This window comes from Convolutriloba macropyga, chromosome 13 (genome assembly GCF_964194025.1).
Source record: "Convolutriloba macropyga chromosome 13, txConMacr16.3, whole genome shotgun sequence".
NCBI classification, from domain to species: domain Eukaryota; kingdom Metazoa; phylum Xenacoelomorpha; order Acoela; family Convolutidae; genus Convolutriloba; species Convolutriloba macropyga.
Window position 1 is genome coordinate 43,593,890 of NC_134480.1, and position 19,093 is coordinate 43,612,982.

Below are 19,093 nucleotides of genomic sequence, written 5' to 3' on the forward strand. Positions count from 1 at the left end.
TTTGTTCCAGAACAATTTTGTGAGAACCGGAGGCAAAAATAACCCTCATATGAAAAACCGGATCCGCATTAAAAACATTGGGTCAGCGATTTTTTGTCTGCACTACCTGTCAGTTTTGGCAAAAAGGCTAAGGAAGCCCATTTGGTGCCATTTAAAAACTGAGAAAAAAACTGATTTCGTAAAAGTTTAACCAAAATTTCACCAAAAATATGTTACTTCAAATAACTCGTAAAACGAATAAAGTTATCGTTAACAGTTTTTTTATACTTTGAGCAAATTCAAACAAATGCGAACAAAACGATGGAAGTTAGGCTAACGTTCACAAATTTTAAACTTCCTCATCACCTCAAAAAAAAACGAAAATCAATTTACCTTATTAATTCGTTGTTTCACTTTTGACAAGCCTTCCTTTACTTTCATAAAAATCCAGCTAAGATTTTCAATCATACATTAAGAGAACCAAAAATTTCCAAATCACAAATAGATGACAATAAATAAATATCACCTTTAAAAATATTGTTTATATATCTTTAAAAATGTTTTGATGTTTTTATTACCTGATTTGAGTGCCAAATAACAGAACCGAAAAATTAAATAGAAAAGTTTAGGAAGAGTCTCTATGTCTTGTTGGGTTAATGAAAATTCTGAAACTGCAAGAAAAGCCCTGAAATTTGATGATTATTCAAGCAAACCATAAATCGCAAATAATCTTAATTAATGTTGCATTGAAACTGAGATGCGTTGAAGCGTTGTAGGAAATCCACTGAAATCAGTTAAGTTTTCAAGTTTTTGTTGACAAAGTCTACGCCAGATCTTTTGTGTTATAGTGCTATCATTGAATCAATCATTGGTTCTTTCAATTCTTCCCAATTAATTTCAATTTAAATTAATATTAATAATTTTGCGAGAGAGGAGGTAAATTTTCAGTGCATGACCTATACAAAACAAAATGCTATTATTACACAATCAAAATCAATCGCAAGAAATTCAAAGATAAGTGCTAAAGCGCACAAAAATTCTGTGAATAGCAATGAAAATTGAGACCGTTTCGAGTATTGTCATATGGCGTTTTTGAAGTAAACAAATTGAGAAGAATTAAGAAAAAAATAAATCGAAAAGAATCGATTGCGCTAAATTGGGAAGAACTAATTGATTTGCTATAAGGTTGAGATACTTCGAAACTGTTGCTTATGATGAAGTCAGACTGATAAGATTATCAGAAAACAGGATGGATTACATAAGTGAGACGGGTAATAATTGAGTTATTTGATATTTGGGTTAAATGTTCCCAAGGGAAATTTCTGTATTGCTGATATCTAGTGCAGTACTCCTTTCGGACATTTATCATCCGAACATTGTCTCACGGCCAATCAGCTGGTTCTGATAGTCCACCTAAAACAAAATAGAACGATTAAGTGAACAGGTTCTTCAAGTTTCACCACTAGCCACCTTGTTATGTTCAAACTAAGTCCATAAATATGTCTATTAATTTCTTTAAATCATTATCTCTTAAACATTTTCCCACAGCGCAAATTTTGCAGCAGCCATTTGAGTCGTGCTGCTCTTTTAATGGTCAAAGCATCAACACGCTGGCCAAACAAACATTGGTATAATTCGGATTAAAAAGAAAATAGGAACCACAATTTTTTTTTCAATTATTACCCGTACCTTACATTCAGTCGGCATCAGAACTGAATCAGAACATTTTCAGAATAATGTTGCCATTCAGTACTGATTCAGAACGTTTTCAGGACAGTTTCTGTATTGATTCTGATACCTCTCTGAATCAGAGCAAAATTAAGAATCTATGTACTCTGAATTTGTCTGAATCAGAGGAAAATTCAGAATGCAATTCTGAATTAGCTCTGAATCAGAATGAAAATCAGAAACTTTTCACAACATGGCAGAAAAGCACAAAAAAATTCTCATCGGTTATTTAACCGTTCTTTTCTCTGATTTCTCTCTTTTTTATCTATTTTTTTTAAAAAATCAGACACAATACACTTATTTACACAAAAACTCATTTAATTACTCGAGACTTTTATTAACCACAGGACGCCTTTTTTCCCACGAAATTATATATAGTTAACTGCAAATTGATTTTGCTTAGCTGCGCAAGAAAACTTAGTTGCTATCAGTTGGATAAAAACCATAAGGAGAACACTTTGTGGTTTTTCGTGTGAAGTTCAGCAATTATCACCATTTTGACAAAACAATTTTTGTTTGATAATCAAACCAAAATCTTACGGATACCCGCAAAATTGTGCCATATGTCTCATAGAATTGTTTGCTTATACCTTAAAAAATTTTATTTGTTAAAACGGTTTGACGTGTAAACGTGCTTGTGTAATTTCATGTGTTCGTTTATGCAGAAGAAATAGTGTTAACGTACACGATTTGCTGCGTGATTTGCCAAAATTTTCAAGGGAAGTCGCATAAAAGTTTTTCGTTTGGCATCGCAGAAAAGTTTCTCGCTTGGCAACAAACATATGTCTCAGTTCAGTTCAGAGAGAAAAAGTGTTTGGTGTTTGGGAATACCTTTTGAAATCATTTCGAGTTGCCCCAAATCAGAAGTAGATTTCTGATGCACAAATTTTTTCGCTATTTTTGAACTAATTTTGGTAAAAGCCTACAAAATGTTGTGGAAGTTGTAAGTGCTGTGCAAAAAAATTGGAAACGTTTTTTTTTCTATTAAAAAAAGTGACGCTGTTTTTGAATCGCTAATAACACTTATATAGGCACCAAAAACTATTTTAGAACTCTGTTTTAAACCCTAAATATGTACGAACCGCATTTTCACGCAATTCACTCAAATTTGTTTTTTTTTTCAGACGGTTTATACTTTCGTAAGCTATTTCTGAAAAAACTGTAATGTTCAGTTTAAGCAAAAGCTTTTGTGGTGGCTTCCCCAAGCTTCAAATATGAAATTTTTTTCTAGTCAAAAACTCCAGGTGATCTTACGAGTGCTTCGATAATTCTGAAATCCTTATTTGGGTAAATTGAACCCAAATGTTTCTTTAAGTAAGTTCAAATAGACAGGCTCTGTTAAAATTTATGTCAAAATTTTAATTTTTGTATGTCAGAGATTTTTATGTATCACCTGATTTTACTTGAATTTTTACATAAAATTTGTTAATGATAATTCGAATTCTATAGAGTATTTTCTGTTTTTTTTTCAGTACTTGTCATATTTTTAACCCAATCTGTACCCATCAGGACATCTTTACCAACTTCTTCTATTTTTTCTCATATTTTTAAAAATTTGCTATTTTTTTATGTCACGAGCAATAAAATAACAAAATTCTAAAATCCTATAATATTTTTAAGTTTGATTTGCAATAATTGTACTCTTCAGATCTTCGAAATGGTTTTATGACTTGCCACGTGCATAAAACTATTTAAAAAAATCATGCATAAATTTATATTTTAACCTACAGCTCCTGATCATCTGATATATCATTCATTAAATCTGAAGTACTCCTTCGACACAACTTTAACACAAATGTGAAACATTTTAATTTTAAGTAAAAAGTTTTTGTGAAAATTTTTCTGTCAATTGAGAGAGATTCTCATTCATCAGTTCATATTTCTTAATTTTTTAATAATCTTTCTCTAATTTTTTTCCCTTTTTACTTTTTCTTCTTTTATAAAAAAAGATTTTGATTTTTTTTCTTTCAGTTCCAATGACTATTTTCTTTATGTGAAATAATTGCGCAGTCCTTTTGGAAACTGCTGTTTTTTTGCAGTCTGAGGGAACAGAAAACCGGAAAAAAATTCTTCGATAAATATCAGACATTGTAAAATATGAGATAACAATTTTAAGCTTATGGATTGTTCCATTATTGCTGTAAAATTTTATCCTTGCAACAAGCCACAAAAAGGATTGCAAGAACATGCTGGTGTAGTTTTTGTGTAAATTTTTTCAAGCAAGCCTTCAAATGAAAAGAATTCAATGATAAACAGAAAAACGTATTTTTCAGGCTGGTACTGAGAAAAAATGAGAAGGAACTTTTGTAGTTTGGAATTAACTGGGTTTACATTTATCTTTTTCCAATTTTGAGAATTTATTCCCCAAAAGACAATCGAATTTTGTCTTCTTTTGTTTGGGTTGTATACGAGAGCTCTGATACAGTGTGATACAGTGCTAGAGACTAAAGAAATATTTTCGCCATCAATCCAAATATCATGACCATTGGCGGTGGCCGTACACCAAGTCGAGGTCTCCGGCGCACTCAAGTATTCCCAGACCGGAGTTGATCGCTTCACCTGGAACGGATCTTGACACAGACACTTTCCTTCTAGGATGGTCTGTTCATACTCAATTTCGATATGGGAACTTTCGGGGTCATATTGGTATAAAACAATAAAAACGAGACAAAACTGTAATAATAGATAAAGAAAGTGCTAATTCATCTTAAATGTTTTTAAAATTATTTTATGGTTGTCTAATTCCAATTTTGAAGAAATATAATCCTATGAGGAAAGAGAGAATAACTATCATACTGGTTCTCTGCGAAAAAAAATGATCGACACAGATTTAAGCCCTCAATTTAAGAGCCAGTTTTTAATCCAATTTAATCAACACTAATTGCCATGAGAACAGTTGAATAAATGTTCGATGAAATTAATTTTTGGTTGCCCCAATAATACATAGAAAATATGAGATTTGCGAAACTTGATATTACTATCTTAAATGATGCAATAGTTCGAAACTGTTAGGAAAACCTCAGCCATCATTTGACAAATGGTGCATTGGTAGCAGAACAAGACAGTGAAGAACTCTTGAGAGCATCCATCCCACGGGATGTTGTACTGGTTCTTGATTCGTTTCCTCAACAGCACCATCAAAGCCAACCTGGTCACAACCGCCACGAATAAAATAACGATGAACACACCGAACATGATTCTCACTTCGTATTCGCTTAGGTTGCTGTACATCCCATACCTGATAATACAAAAAAAGTTTTCATCAGACCTTTTCATAATAATTATATGAGTACCTCGGTCGAGAAAATATCGCAAAAATATGTAAGATAAGCGGTGAAAAGTTAGTATTTTCACCGCAAATTTCGTACATAATTTTGCGGTGAAATGCGGTGAATGCGGTGAAATTATGTAAGCTCACCGCTAGAATAAGTGGTGATGTTACAAAAATGCACCTCAATTCACCGCTAAAACATTTAATTTCACCGCCATTACAATGTTTCGAACCCCTTACCTCCCGCATGGCATCCACTTCTTCTTCCACTGCACCATCTCTCACTAACTTCTAGTATTTTGTACTGAATATAAATCAAATTCAATCTACTTTCTGTAAAATATGCGCGGTGAATTTTCGTAAGATTTGCGATTTTTAGCGGTGAAATTAAATATTTTAGCGGTGAAATGTGGTGACTTTTTGAAAGTTCACCGCTTACTCTAGTGGTGAAATTACAAAAATTCATCGCTTAGGAAAAAAATTGTCGAAAAGATGTCAGATTAAGGGGTAGTTTTAGTGGGAAGGTAAATCTAACAATTCCTCCCTTACTCGCCATTAATTTCACCGCATTATTTGCTGATCTCACACAATTTTAACAATTTTTTCTAATCGGTGAATTTATGTAAGGTCACCACTAAGTTGAGCGGTGAATTTTTGTAATTTCACCGCATTCAACGCTTATCTTATATCATTTGGACACTTTTTTTCGAAGCGGTAAATATATATAATTTCACCGCTAATTTCGGCGGTGAATTTATCTAATTTCACCGCTACCAAGCGATAAAAGTTTTTTCACCGCATTCACCGCCTGATTTATGTAATTTCACCGCATTCACCGCTTATCTTACAAAAATTTTCGCATTCACCGCTCATCATACATAATTTTGCGTTGAATGGCGGTGACACCTCGACCCGGGTACCAATTAGAACCATTAAACTATAATATCAGTAATTGAAAAGAATACATTTTAGAGATGGTGTGTAAAACCTATATGCATAATTATGGAGATAGGTCTGGATATCAACGCACAAAAATCTGGTTATACCCAGTTTTACATGCAAAATTAACGTAAAAACATCGTTTAAGCACGAAAATCTGGGCATCGATTCCTTTGAAGTCACGATTAAAGCACAAAAATTTTTCAATTTTGATTTTGAATGGTTCGGTCCTGAAAACATTTTCGGATATTTTTTGTGAAGTTCTGCGTACACAACTTTAACTGAAATTGACAAAAAAGGAAACCCGATTTTCTCTCTTGCCTTGCTTAGTTTTCGCAAAGGTAAATACGAACTATCAATGTTTACTCAAGAAAATCGCAGAAATTTTGGGCAAAATAAAAAACTACATTTGAAATTCTATCGGTCGATGAAAACAGTCATCTTATAAGCAGGGTGGATGAATGGAGAGTTGAAGACAGCTTTTCATTAAGAAGAAATTTTTCAAAGGTTTCCATGTGACTGAGAACCTTGACAATTTCAAAAATTTTTAATGCGTTCTTTTTAGCTACATGATCCACACGAGATTCGAACTCAAATAAGTTAGAAAATGTACAAAACTGAGCTATCTGATATGATTAGTCTTTTAAAAAAACATCTTTGCAGCAAAGAAATTCAATTAATGGATCACAAGCATTCGCTGAGAATCTTTGAAAAATGCTTTCAAAGAAAGAAAGGCTCCTACTTAGAGATCAATTTAAAATGTAGTTTTTGGAGACAAATTCAATAATTCAATATACGCTCATTGTCTTTGTGCGCTGTGTACATGCTTTCAAAAAACGTGTTTTACACTTTCGTCAAACAACGTTATTACTTGAAATTATTGAAATACTAAAGTGCTTGAATGTCTTGTTCACGTTTACCAACAAATATCATTTAATTGGAAAAAGTAGACTCACTGATCGGTTAGTACTCTATCAAGATCTGAATTTTTAGATCTGGATAACACCGATAGTACTTGAAAAATTGTTGACGAATCTTAACTTTTTGCTGAATATTATGACTCAATTCTGTAATAGATTGCTTCCATGTTCATAGAACTTAAAGGCAGCCATCTCATTGTTTGTTATATGCTCGATTGTCTTGCAAAGTTCGCGTTTCTTGATATTCATGCTGAAGCCTTATAATATCTCTCCAAACGTAATGGCCCTTTTTTGGTTTCATTATTTTTCTATTCAGGGATATGAAGTGTCGTTTCATTGGTAGCAAAACTAAACAACAGCTTTAGAAGTGACCGATATTAGCGAAAACAAAGTCACTATTGGAGCCAAAGTTTTCTGCGATAGAAATCGTATAAATTAAAGGAAAAATTTGAGATAATTTAAGTAAAACACATATGATTCTAAGAGTTGGACGTACCTAATCTCAGGCTTTAGTGCTTCGATTGAATACATTTTACAAATTTCTAACAGTTGATCTTCCCAAAAGCTAGTGTTTGTTAGCGTTGATTTCATTTAATTTTAGCGTGAATATTAAAAAATTGCACCTCCTGGAGGTTGGTGGCAGAGCAAATCAGCGCTGAATCAGTTTAAAGCCATATTATTTTTTAGGATGGCCAGTACTCGGTTCATGTCACTATTTACACTGGCCAGTCTGATTTTTGAGTAAAACTTACTTCATATAAAACAATGTGTTCAGTTTAACTCCCGCCAACAAGGTTTGCTTAATATGCGATTCCTGTATACAACTATAGTATTTACTACTTATAAGCTACAAAAGTATGACATTGCTCTGCTCAGACTTAATTTTGGGGTATGGGTCATTTTCAGACTATACAGGTTAAGTTTAGCCTGGGCGAACTCTATGACCTCAATTTATTCATAATGAAGAAATACTGCACATAAAGAAACTTAAAATATTCTGGAGATACAATGCTTCTGAACTGAATTAAATGTTTACTCTTGAAATGTGCTGGTTCAGCGTTGAAAAGCTCTGCGACTCAAATCCAGGCTTTCACAAGCGTAGAACTTTTATAAATGTATTTCTTCCGAGCTCAGATTTTACATAAATGTATTGTTTCTAAGATCAAACATCTTGCAGAAAAAGAAACGCTGGAAATGAAGCGATGTCATTACAAAAATTTGCGTCGAGCGTTGGTCTTACGTAGTCTCATTTAATGAATTCAGCACTACTCTTAGGAAAAAATTCGTTTTATAGTAACCTAACATTTCGGGTCGCATTTAGCAAGGTACTGGTTGGCGTAGTACATTGTTCTGTTGTATTAGCTGAGAGTTAGAAGAAAATAGCATTACAAGAAAATTGCATTCTTTTCCTGATTTTTTTTTGGTTTTTGAATAGTTAAAATGTGTGAAAACCACTTTGCATCGGGGTTTCTAAATGGCATTTTTTTACAGCAATGCCTAATTTTAGTCATTGATTTTCCTTACCTTGTTTTTCAAGGCTGGTCCAATTTGGCTAACATTATTTTGGCCTCAGTCTTACATATATATGCAATTCACATTGTTGATTTTTATCGCGTAAATGGCTTATACTAGCACGTACAGAAGCGCTTAGTTTAACATATATTAGCGTATATTATATACGCTTTTGCACAAAAAATGCACCTCCAGGGTTGGTGGATGAGTTGATGGTTTCATTGTAGGTGCAGATGTACCCGAGAATTTTATCGGCTAGGGTATCAGCAGGCGCAATCAAATTTTCACCACCTATTAGTCATTTGAAAACCATTAAAGTCGAACTATGGCCTTTTCATTGGTCCACCATTAGTCTTTTCAGAGTTCAAAAACTTATTGTTCTTTTTGCCTCTGTACATACAGAGACAGAACCATAGCAAGACTAAAAACCTTTCAACCAGAGCATTCCAACTTCCGAAACAGTTGGAAAATTGCCAAAATATGCAATTCTGAACGTGCAATATTGCATATACGTGCAATTTTGCATTTAACGTTGTGTTAAGATACACCTAGTCTTAAGATTACTCTTTACTTAAGGGTTGCAATTCTTAAGATGAAGAGTTATGGCTGCTTGGGTATATTACCACATTGTCTGATTCAACGAAATCAGCTAGCTTAAGTGTGTTGGTCCTAGTCCCATTTGCAATGACAATATTTCGGTGTTATTTAGTTTCTTTTCCCGTCCAAAATTATGAGCTATCTTATTTAAAGAAATAATGCAGGTTTCTTAGGGAATTGTGGTTCTTCTGAAAAGTAAGAGATGAAGGAGCGTACATGCTGACTACGTTATATAATATTGCGAGTAAAATTTTAATGGCAAAAAAGTAGACTCATGAAAAGACCAATGATGGACCCATCAAAAGACTTTGTAACTCGACTTTGTTTGCCAACAATGTGACGAGTTTAAGTCCAGCCAAAATTTTGGGTCGAGCCAAAGTCTTTTGTTAAACTTTGGGTCCAGATAAAGTCTTTTGCGAAAAATCTGAGTCCAGCTAAAGTCCACAATGTCTTAAAGTCCAGCTTAAATCTTTTCATAGCTCAATTGAGTCGAGTATGGTCTTTTCATAGTACATTTTGGTCGATCATTGTCTTTTGAATGGTCTGTACCTAGACCTGGGCAATGGTAGTACATCACTCACGCGAAGACAGGAGCCACCATCGGGGCAATTGAGCCATATATGAGCAGGGTAGTCACCAAAATCGCAGCCAAGGTTTTCCTTTGATTTCCATAGCACCCAATGCCAGAGAGGGTGATCTCTTCACAACAATAAGTCGTACAACAAATACCCCCATTACCACAGAAATTACACACGTGTTGGTGCCAGTCTCTCATCTCACCTGTCTGAATTCAGAAATTTGGTTTTGCAATCAAGTTATTTAAAGTATTTAAAACTTTTACTTCTGACAGAGCGCTCTCAATGATAGTTTTATTGCGTCTGAAATCTGAGTCGGTTTCTTATGTCACATAGATATGGTTGAATGCCGGGCTGCAGTGACACTATACTGACTATGATTTCCTACATGTTACGAAGGAGATATCTACCCGTACCTAACTCTCAGCCGAATTCAGTACGGAGTCAGACTCTAATTCAGGTAACACTTTGCAATAGATGATTCCGATGATTTTCTCTGATTCAGAAAAATTCATAAATCACTTCACAGTTGCTTCGGAAATCCATCTGAATCAGTACTAAAACTTGAAAATTTTCTGAAGTTGTTCGGAATCAGTACTGATTGTCACCGAACTTTAGGTACGGATAGCAAGATGTCTGTTTCAACTCCTCAGTTATTTATAGCTTTCAGTTTTCTCTCGTCATTTGATGTGCTCAAGAACTATAACAAAAAGACAATAGAGAATTGATTTTCCTAATCTTTTACCCAGTATTACATCTCCTATTGATGTCTCAACTATACCTATCAACGTTTCTCTGTTGTTCTAGTGGAGCGATTATTTGTACTAATAATAATGAAAAGTTGTTAATTTTAGTCCAAAAAATTGTTAATTTGAATTAAAAAGTTTCATAATTTCATTTGAGGAGCGCATAGTTGATATAATGGTGCCTAGTAGAGGTACAAATAAAGACGAATACGATAAAGACCAGTGACGACTCTTGAATGCCGGATCATTTCTGTCAACGTGAGCATCAAGTTACTTTAGAACAATTAGTTTCCTGTCGGAAGACAAGAACAATGAAAAATGCGGTATCCAGCCATTTTGCCCAATTCCTTTTTATCCAATTCAAATAACCCAATCTGCCATCTTACCCACTGTCATTTAAACCAATGTAATAAAAAAGTCTTAGCTTTTCAGAGGTTCACTTTATTCTTAATATTGGAAGGGAGATTCCTTGATAAGTTTTGCCTCCCAGCAAAAAAGGCTGTTTTCCTATTGACATTAAGATGTTCATGTACCTCACGTTGCTAAAAAGACTATAACTATATGGATTTGTGGAATTGTGGAACCCCTGGTCTCCATCTTCAATGGATCTTCATTCCCAACAAGATATTTTTTTTCATCTGGACATATGCAAATTTGAACGCACGAAAGTCTGAACATAGGCCATTTTGAACGCAAAATAGTCTGATCATGAACGCACGGAATTTTTTTCGTGCGTTCATGATCAGACTATCTTGCGTTCAAAACGGCCTTTGTACAGGCTTTCGTGCGTTCAAAATTGCCTATGATCAGACTATCGTGCCTTCAAAATTGCTTATGTCCAGACTATCGTGCGTTCAAAATTGCTTATGTCCAGACTATCGTGCGTTCAAAACTGCTTATGTCCAGACTATCGTGCGTTCAAAGTTGCATATGTCCAGACTATCGTGCGTTAAAAATTGGATTTGTCCACATTATCGTGCGTTCATTTTTGTTCCAGGCCGTGTAATTTTGAACGCACGACGTCACCTGGTGCGTTTATTTCGGTCTGGACATATCGACTTTTGGTCTGGCACCTCAACCTGGGAATGCAATTAACCCAATCTTTCATTTTACACAGTGTCAATTTGCACAATGCAATTAACCCAATCTGCCATTTTCCTAGTGTCATTTTAACCAATGTCAACTACAATTTACCCAATCGTTAAAATTACTGGATCCACCCTTTATCAGACTGTATAATTAAATAGCTTATGGGACTTGATATGAAACTATTACAATAAAAAAACAGATGATTGCATGAAAAGATCGAAGGGCATTTGGTAAGTTGGCATCATGTAAATTGTCATTTAACGAATAATGCGAATCTGATAAGATATAGTTTAAAAAGCTACCCGGGTTTGGTTCCATTGAATCTCTAGTAAAAACGTAGTATTAACATAGTTAAAACGAACACGAGATATACGCATCGGGCATATCTTCCCGTGACGATTTGTGTATACATCTGCGGCGTAATCCTCGTCGATAGTTCAAAGAATATCCTGGTACCAATTAACGCTGGTCAAAGAATATTCATAGAAACATTTTAAATTTAATTATAATCTTTCTGTGTCAAAGAAATTTTACTTTTACTGTGAATTCCTATGATTCATCGATGGAACTGCAGGTTTTATGGTTTTTCCCCTTTAACGGGGTCCCAGTTTCAAAGAAATAAAGCTGAACCATCGATGAGAAGCTATGGGAACCTATCCGGATACTGGTTGGAACTTTCACTCACTTTAACAAATTTGAAAATTCTTGTTCCGGACCATATCACGTTGCAATATACTGCGGGTTTATTTAAGCAAAACTATTTTTATAGACTGACGTTTCCAGAAAAAGACAAAACTGTTTCAGCAGTAATACAGCCAAATCGCATATTAGGTTGCTGGGTCAAGTTTTGGTTGGCTGTCCGAGAAAAGAAAAGCTGATTTTTTTGTATCCTCAATGAAATCATTATCACTTGTGTTTCTGTCAGGATTGACTCTCAATGCATTGAAAGTCTTAACAAATGCGATCAAACCCATCCGAAGCCTCGACTTATGAAAAGACCTATAAAGTCTGAGGGGGGGGGGATTACATGTTCGAGGACCCAGTTCAAGTGGAGCTAAATTCTTTTCTTGGTGCCAGCCTAATTCTTTTTGACAAAAGTTAGTGCTTGTATCGGGTGAACTTGAGAGCTGTTTTTTTAGCTATACCTGAAAGAACGAGAACTTATGAGAATGTTATCCGAGCAACTGACTCAAACTTGAAAGAAAGAGAATTCTAACCGAGTCTACCTGGTACTCAAATATGATCTGCTGGGGCTCTTTAATTCAAGGAGAAATTCAACAGCCACTACGGAGAATTAGGAACATTACTAACCTGTTGACTGTTCACGCCACCTAAAACAAAATCCATACATGTCTCAGATAAGCAGCAACGTTATTTGCTGGTTCATCATATCCCCACCCGGGTCGAGGTTTTTGGGTAAATTTTTGTAAGAAATGCGGTGAATGCGGTGGATTTTTGTAAGAAATGCGGTGATTGCGGTGAATGCGGTGAAAAAAATTTTTTCACCCTATTTCAACGCATTTCTTACAAAAATTCACCGCAAAATTCACCGCATTTCTTACAAAAATTCACGGCATCGACTTTTGTGGCAAATTAATCTAAGAAAAGCGGTGAAAGCGGTGAATGCGGTGAAAAAAAATAATTCACCACATTTCACCGCATTTCTTTCAAAAATTCACCGCGAAATTCACCGCATTTCTTACAAAAATTCACCGCATATGATTTCCAAAGTTTACTCAGTCTGATTTGAATTCACAAGAAATTTAAAAGCTCAAAGTGGCAGTTGGCGCAGTTGACTAAGCAGTTGCAGGCATGCAGGAGGTCAAGGTTCAAACCCGTGTTGTGGCGATTCCTTTTTGTAAGAATACTGAGAACGCGGTGAAAAGAAATAATTCACCGCGATTCACCGCATTCACCGCAAAAAGATGTAAGAAATACGCGGTGAAAATTTTTTTTCACCGCATTTCTTACGAAAATTCACCGCCAAACCTCGACCCGGGAAGACATCTGAGAATTTTTATCGTGTAAGATCTTACAAATAACTTGCAATATTAGAAGTACTTAGAAGTACTTGAATTATTATGCGCCGCCTGAGTAAGACTTTGAAAGACAATTTATCAGATCTTACACGATAAAAGTTCACTTTTGTCAGATCCTACACAATAAAAATTCTGACTTATCAGAGCTAACAAGATAAAAATTCTGCCCAACAAAAAATTTTTATCGTGTAAGATCTTATGAGAATTTTATAAGATCTTGTATGTTAAACATTCGGAAAGCTATGACTCATCTTTTTGATCAGATTGTTGTCAGATCTTATACGAAAAATTTTTTTAAGTATGGCATGGTCTTCAAAATGAAGACATTTCAGATTTGCTTTCAAGCACTAGCCGAAAAGCTACAGCATACAACCATTAAGTGTCAGAGCAACAACAAGAAAAATATCTTATTTAGTTTTTGACTAATAATATAAGATCTGAAGCGTTGATTTTTTAATATAGGTTGAAAACTTTTTTGAGACCAAAACAAATTTAGACTGCTAAGTTGAGCCATAGTACCTAGTTGAGACTCGGAATAAAATTGTCGCTAAAGAGACTCCAAAACATTGTCCGAGTTGTCCGATTTTTTTTCCTTCATAGGGAATTAATTACGTTATGCGTATCAATTGCCCATATATTCTTTTTTAGTTTTTTTGCATTGACTGCTGGATAAAAATTGGCGCATCTGGGGTGATTTGGTCCAGAGAGGATGGCACAGAACAGTCCCAGTTCGAATTTTTGGCGAAAAAAACAATGTACGAATTACAGAGAATATAGGTGAAAAAATGAAAAACTTTTTTACAGCAAAGTGCCTTTTAGCGATGAATGCGTGAAAGCGGTAACTTTTATAAAGATTATTGAAAAAAATAGCAGTGAATTTTTTCTTCAGCACCCTTTAGTGGTTAAAAAATCTCACCACTACCAAGAGAATGACGTGAAAGAAAAAAATCACCGCTAAAAATTGCGGGGTTTACAAAAAATATTTCGCAAAATCTACAGAGATCTTACCAAAAGTCACCGCTTTCATCGCATTCATCTCTAATGATACCAACGCTTTCAGTTGAAATTTTCTTTTCAAATCTATTTGCCAAAATTCCGCCAACCGAAGATCAACTTCCAGTCAGCTGCCATATCAAAGAATTCGTTTTAACGCAGCTTTAGGCAAATTTTTTAAAACGTTTTTTTTTTTCACACGAACTTACTCTTTTTTACTTTTTTTTACTCTTTTTTTACTCCTTTTTTACATCTCATACCTTAACCAGCACTGGCGAAAACCGGCTGGTTTTCGCCAACGCTGATCTAGACTTCAGAGATGTTCCTCCTTCGCTATCTTATAATGAACCGCCAGTTTTCCAACAACAGAAAAATGGTTTTTTATCCTATTATAGACCCCATTTCACTGGTCATGTAACCTATAGCCCCACCCATCCAAAAACATGGTGAGGGATAAAGTTTCTTGGGGAGCTGTAATGAGAAAAAGACCAAAAAAGTGAACTTTAAAACAAAACTTTCCATTTTTTGCCGAAAAAGAGTATCGAAAGAGTTTTGTTAACCTCAACAATTAGATTTAAAAATGTTTTCTAAAAACGTCTTTGGTTCGATTAGAGGCTTCAATTTTTTCAAAAATATACGCTTTAATGCAACAAAAAACAGATGAAACTTTGACTTTGACGGTCTTCCTAAGCAAGCTCTTTCAATTGTTCGTAGTGTTTTAGACTTTTAACACACAGGGACACACTAGAAATGAGATTGCTTGCTTCTAAAAGTTTCTTGGTTTAATTAAAAGGCTTTTCTCAAAACATAATTTCTCTTACCTGAATATAATTTAAATTTTCAATTTTTTTCGAGAACAGCTACGTTAAAAAGACTTGGTGCTTTCTCTAATCCTACACATGATCAAAACACACCACCGTATAGATATCGAAATTGATGAATTCAATACACTCCTCATTTGAATTGTTCTATGAACCAGTTGGAAGTCACTGTTTTTGAAAAATTTTGCTAATTTTTGGGCAATAAAAGATTCAAAACTATAAAAACACTACGACACAATACTAAAAACCTATTTGAGTTCTAATATCATTTGACGCATCAGCTGTTATGAAATGCATTTTGGGGAATTAAAGAAGTTCTTTTCTACCAGTTTTCTATAACAAATAGAAGTCTTCCTTTTGTCTGGTGTTTGCTAATAATTTTACTGAAAAGAAAACTTAAGAAATTCAGCGCCTTCAATTTAAATCTTACATAGTCTCTTCAAAAAGTTGAATTGATAGGAAATTGTGCTGCCCTGGAAACATTGTACGTTTTGTAGTTTTTAGCGGTGATTTTTGTCAATGCTTCTAACGCAATCACAGCTCTTCCTACTTCTTTGTCGAAAGTTGATCTGCGGTGATGATATTTGATAACTTTAGAGGTGAATTTTTTCGGCAGCGAAGATCTGCGATTTTTAGTAGCGATTTTTTTTTTCGTTGCATTGAACGCATTCAACGCTTTAGATCCTTGCATTCACCGCATTCCTACTTTTTTTCTTTGCACTCACCGCAATTCTTACATTTTAAGCAATTTTTAGCTTTCGCACCTCGACCCCGGGTTGCGCGAGGGATAAAACTACTTCCCCAGAAATCAACGCTGCCTGGAGTTTGCCTATTTCTTGCGCTTTTTCGAATAAACGAACATGGAATACGATAAAGAGGTGACAAAGAAGTAGATCAAAAAGACGCTATAAATTTTTTATTAAACAGCAACATCTTTCATTAAACAGCCACCTTTTTGCATAAAATCCCAACCTTATCAATTTGCCTATCAATTAGCAAATTTGAGTTTGTTTTTACTCTAAAAAAATTCTCCTGCTCAAGTAGCAAACATTAATTCCAGAAATTGTTTGGTTGGCAGTTTTTCTAAAGTTTCTATAAATTGCTAAGGTTTTGAAAAAAGAGAAATGCTTAGCATTTCCACGCGAAAATTTGACGGCCCGGACGTGAGCCTCAGAGCGTTTCAGCGTTGATCTAGAACATTTCAAGAATAACATTGCATCTCACGAATATTTTAAGTTTCTTTATGTGCGGTGTTGATGTTCCATTATATTGAGTTCACAGAGTTCGCCCAGGCTAAACTTATCCAGTATAGTCTGAAAAGTACTCATAACCCAAAATTGAGTCTGAGCAGAATAATTTCATACATATGTAACTTTTAACTGGTAATTACTATAGTAGTATACACACTATTTACTTATAAGCTAGTTTGTAGGCAATTATCAGAAAGCCCCTTTAGCTCAGTGGTTACGTCATGCTACGCAAAATAAATGTTACAAGTACGCGCTCGCGAGTTCAAGACGCACATAAAACAAACCTTGTTGGCGGGAGTCAAGCTGAGAAATTTTTTTTCATGTAGGAAAGTTGACTCAAAAATCAAGAGTGGCCATTGTAAATTGGGACATGAACAGATTAGTGTCCATCCTAAAATACAGAATGTCTCTAGACTGATTCAGCGCTGATTTGCTCTGCCACCAACCTCCTGGTGTTTAATGTAAAAATTGCCGTTTAATTTATCATTTACCTATTTCAATTATCTATGGGCTATGACTATAACTAGACTATAACCACAATCGATAGTTTTTGGGCGATGACAGCCAACTCAGAGAACATTAATTTACTTCTGCTAACATATATGCTAACATATAGCCTTTTCAGACGTCTTTCCTGTAAAAGAAAGAAGAAAGACTTTTACCTCGTTGAATTGACTGCAAGTTTGTCGGTTGACTCACTACCACTTGTCTTGGATATCGGTAAACACGAACTCTCTCATCCTGCTGAAAACACGAGTGGGCTAAATTTAAACCGATTGAACTCTATTTTTGTGTTAACCCGTGTTTAGATCTCTATTTAAAAAAATACTCAAAAATTCCAGCAGGAGACCTTTACTGACTAAAATTACACAGTTCATAAAAGGTCTTTTTATGGGTCAACAAATAACATACCAAAAGACCAGAATAGGTCAAATTATCATTCAACCATGGTCGAGCAAAAATTTTATCATAAGTCTGGTTTCCCATTTCATGTTTTTTCAACAGTTTTTGTTGCATTCTGTTTTATTGCCGCCTCGAACAAATGCGTCAGTCTAGTCCAATATACATACTGACCAAAGTTGATTAATTGCCGCAAGATTTAAGAACTCTCTTGCATTCGTAAAAAAATTCTTTGTTTCACCAGCACTAAATTGTCAAATAATTGATTAAAAGAAAATAGGTAGAATAACTATAATGGTCTTCATCTCATTAGCAAAAAATGGAAGTATTTCCCGTTCTCCTTCCAAAAATCTTCAGAATAAATTCTGCGGAAAAACTTAGATTTGTTTGATTAGTCGTTCTTCGGATTAGCATGAGCTGAAGAAGTATGTTTGTTGATTACGTTATATCCATAAATTAGAAAAATTTTTGCAAGGAAACTTTACGAGTCGAAAAAAAAAGATTCGTGAAATGAATTTTCCTCGCTTCAATTTTTGGGACAGAGTAAAATCGAGCATGTTTTTTTGTCGAATTATAGTCAAGCATTAAACTTGGCTGAACTAGAGTTCAGCGGAAAAAAATGGGTCAAGATAAAAAACAGCAGGCCAAGTCCAGATGACCATAGTGTCGAGCTAATTTCATTCTCATTCATGATCCTTTGATACCGTTTTCATGCCCACGGTGTTTTCATAAGTTGCGGACTCATTGAGAGAAACGACGTATTTCAAAAACTTTATGAAGAAGAAAAATTTGGCATAATCAAAAATAAATATTAGATAGAACGCAATGTGATAAAATGGTACGTTACTTTGGAATTACTACAAATTGCTACTGTGGCCAAGTCCGACAAGAGCAGGAACGTCCTAGGCAGTTTTTTTCTGTGAATCCAAAGAAAAATCCTTTCCTCAATTACAATTGATCTAAAATGTTCAATTCACAAAACAATACCAAAAATTTTGGGCTAATTTTTTATTGCCTTTATCGAAACTCTAAGCACGTTTAAATTCATAATTAAAAATGGCGTCCATTTTAGACGAAGTAAGAGAAAAATTTAAATAGAATATACATTTAAAACGAGCTTTTCGATTGGTATCTATTAAGTGCCACCTCAACGATCTTTATTGTCTCGGTTGTCTCCCTGTGGTGGCTCCAGCTTGATAAAATTTGAATGGGAAGAGGGATGGTCATAGACAATTTTTATAGAGGCAGTCCAAAAAATTGTTATCTCAGTTGGCAGGCATTGATTATGCTCTTAGAAGCGTTTCGAGATTAAAAGCTTAGAAGTCGATGTTCAAAATTATCAAAAAAATGATGAGCCTGATTCTTCATAACAGTATTCCGTTTTCTGGAGATTGATACTGTTGCCAAGTCCGGCAAGTGCAGGAATGTCCTAGGCAAATTTTTTCCGCGAATCCAAAGAAAAATTCTTGCTTCAATTACAATTGATCTATAATGTTCAATTTACAAAAACAAAACAAAAAAAAATTGGGTTAATTTTCTATTGCTGTTATCAAAATTCTAAGTACATTTCATTTCATAACTAAAAATGGCGTCTATAAGAGACGAAATATGGAAAAAATTTAAAAAAACATTTAAAACGTGCTCCTCGATTAGCAACACTTAAGTGCCACCCCATCGATCTTTATTGTCTCGGTTGTCTCCTTGTAATGGCTCAAGATTGATAAAATATGAGCG

General features: G+C 34.6%; 1 protein-coding gene across 2 annotated transcripts in view; it reads right to left on the minus strand.

Moving 5' to 3' along the window:
* Positions 1–1,107: 1,107 nt before the first annotated feature.
* The window catches only part of LOC142351799 (uncharacterized), a 34,503-nt gene continuing 16,517 nt past the window's right edge, over positions 1,108–19,093 (minus strand). Inside the window, exons 2-6 of one of the 2 annotated variants that reach the window (XM_075403979.1) lie at positions 17,122–17,200; positions 12,668–12,687; positions 9,528–9,730; positions 4,726–4,945; positions 1,108–1,392 (exon numbers count right to left, since the gene is read on the minus strand). In XM_075403979.1, the coding sequence (XP_075260094.1) occupies positions 1,345–1,392; positions 4,726–4,945; positions 9,528–9,730; positions 12,668–12,687; positions 17,122–17,200 (570 nt within the window). In that variant the 3' untranslated portion in view covers positions 1,108–1,344. Of the gene's footprint in view, positions 1,393–4,725; positions 4,946–9,527; positions 9,731–12,667; positions 12,688–17,121; positions 17,204–19,093 lie in introns of both variants that reach the window. The other variant, XM_075403978.1, reaches the window with a different exon arrangement.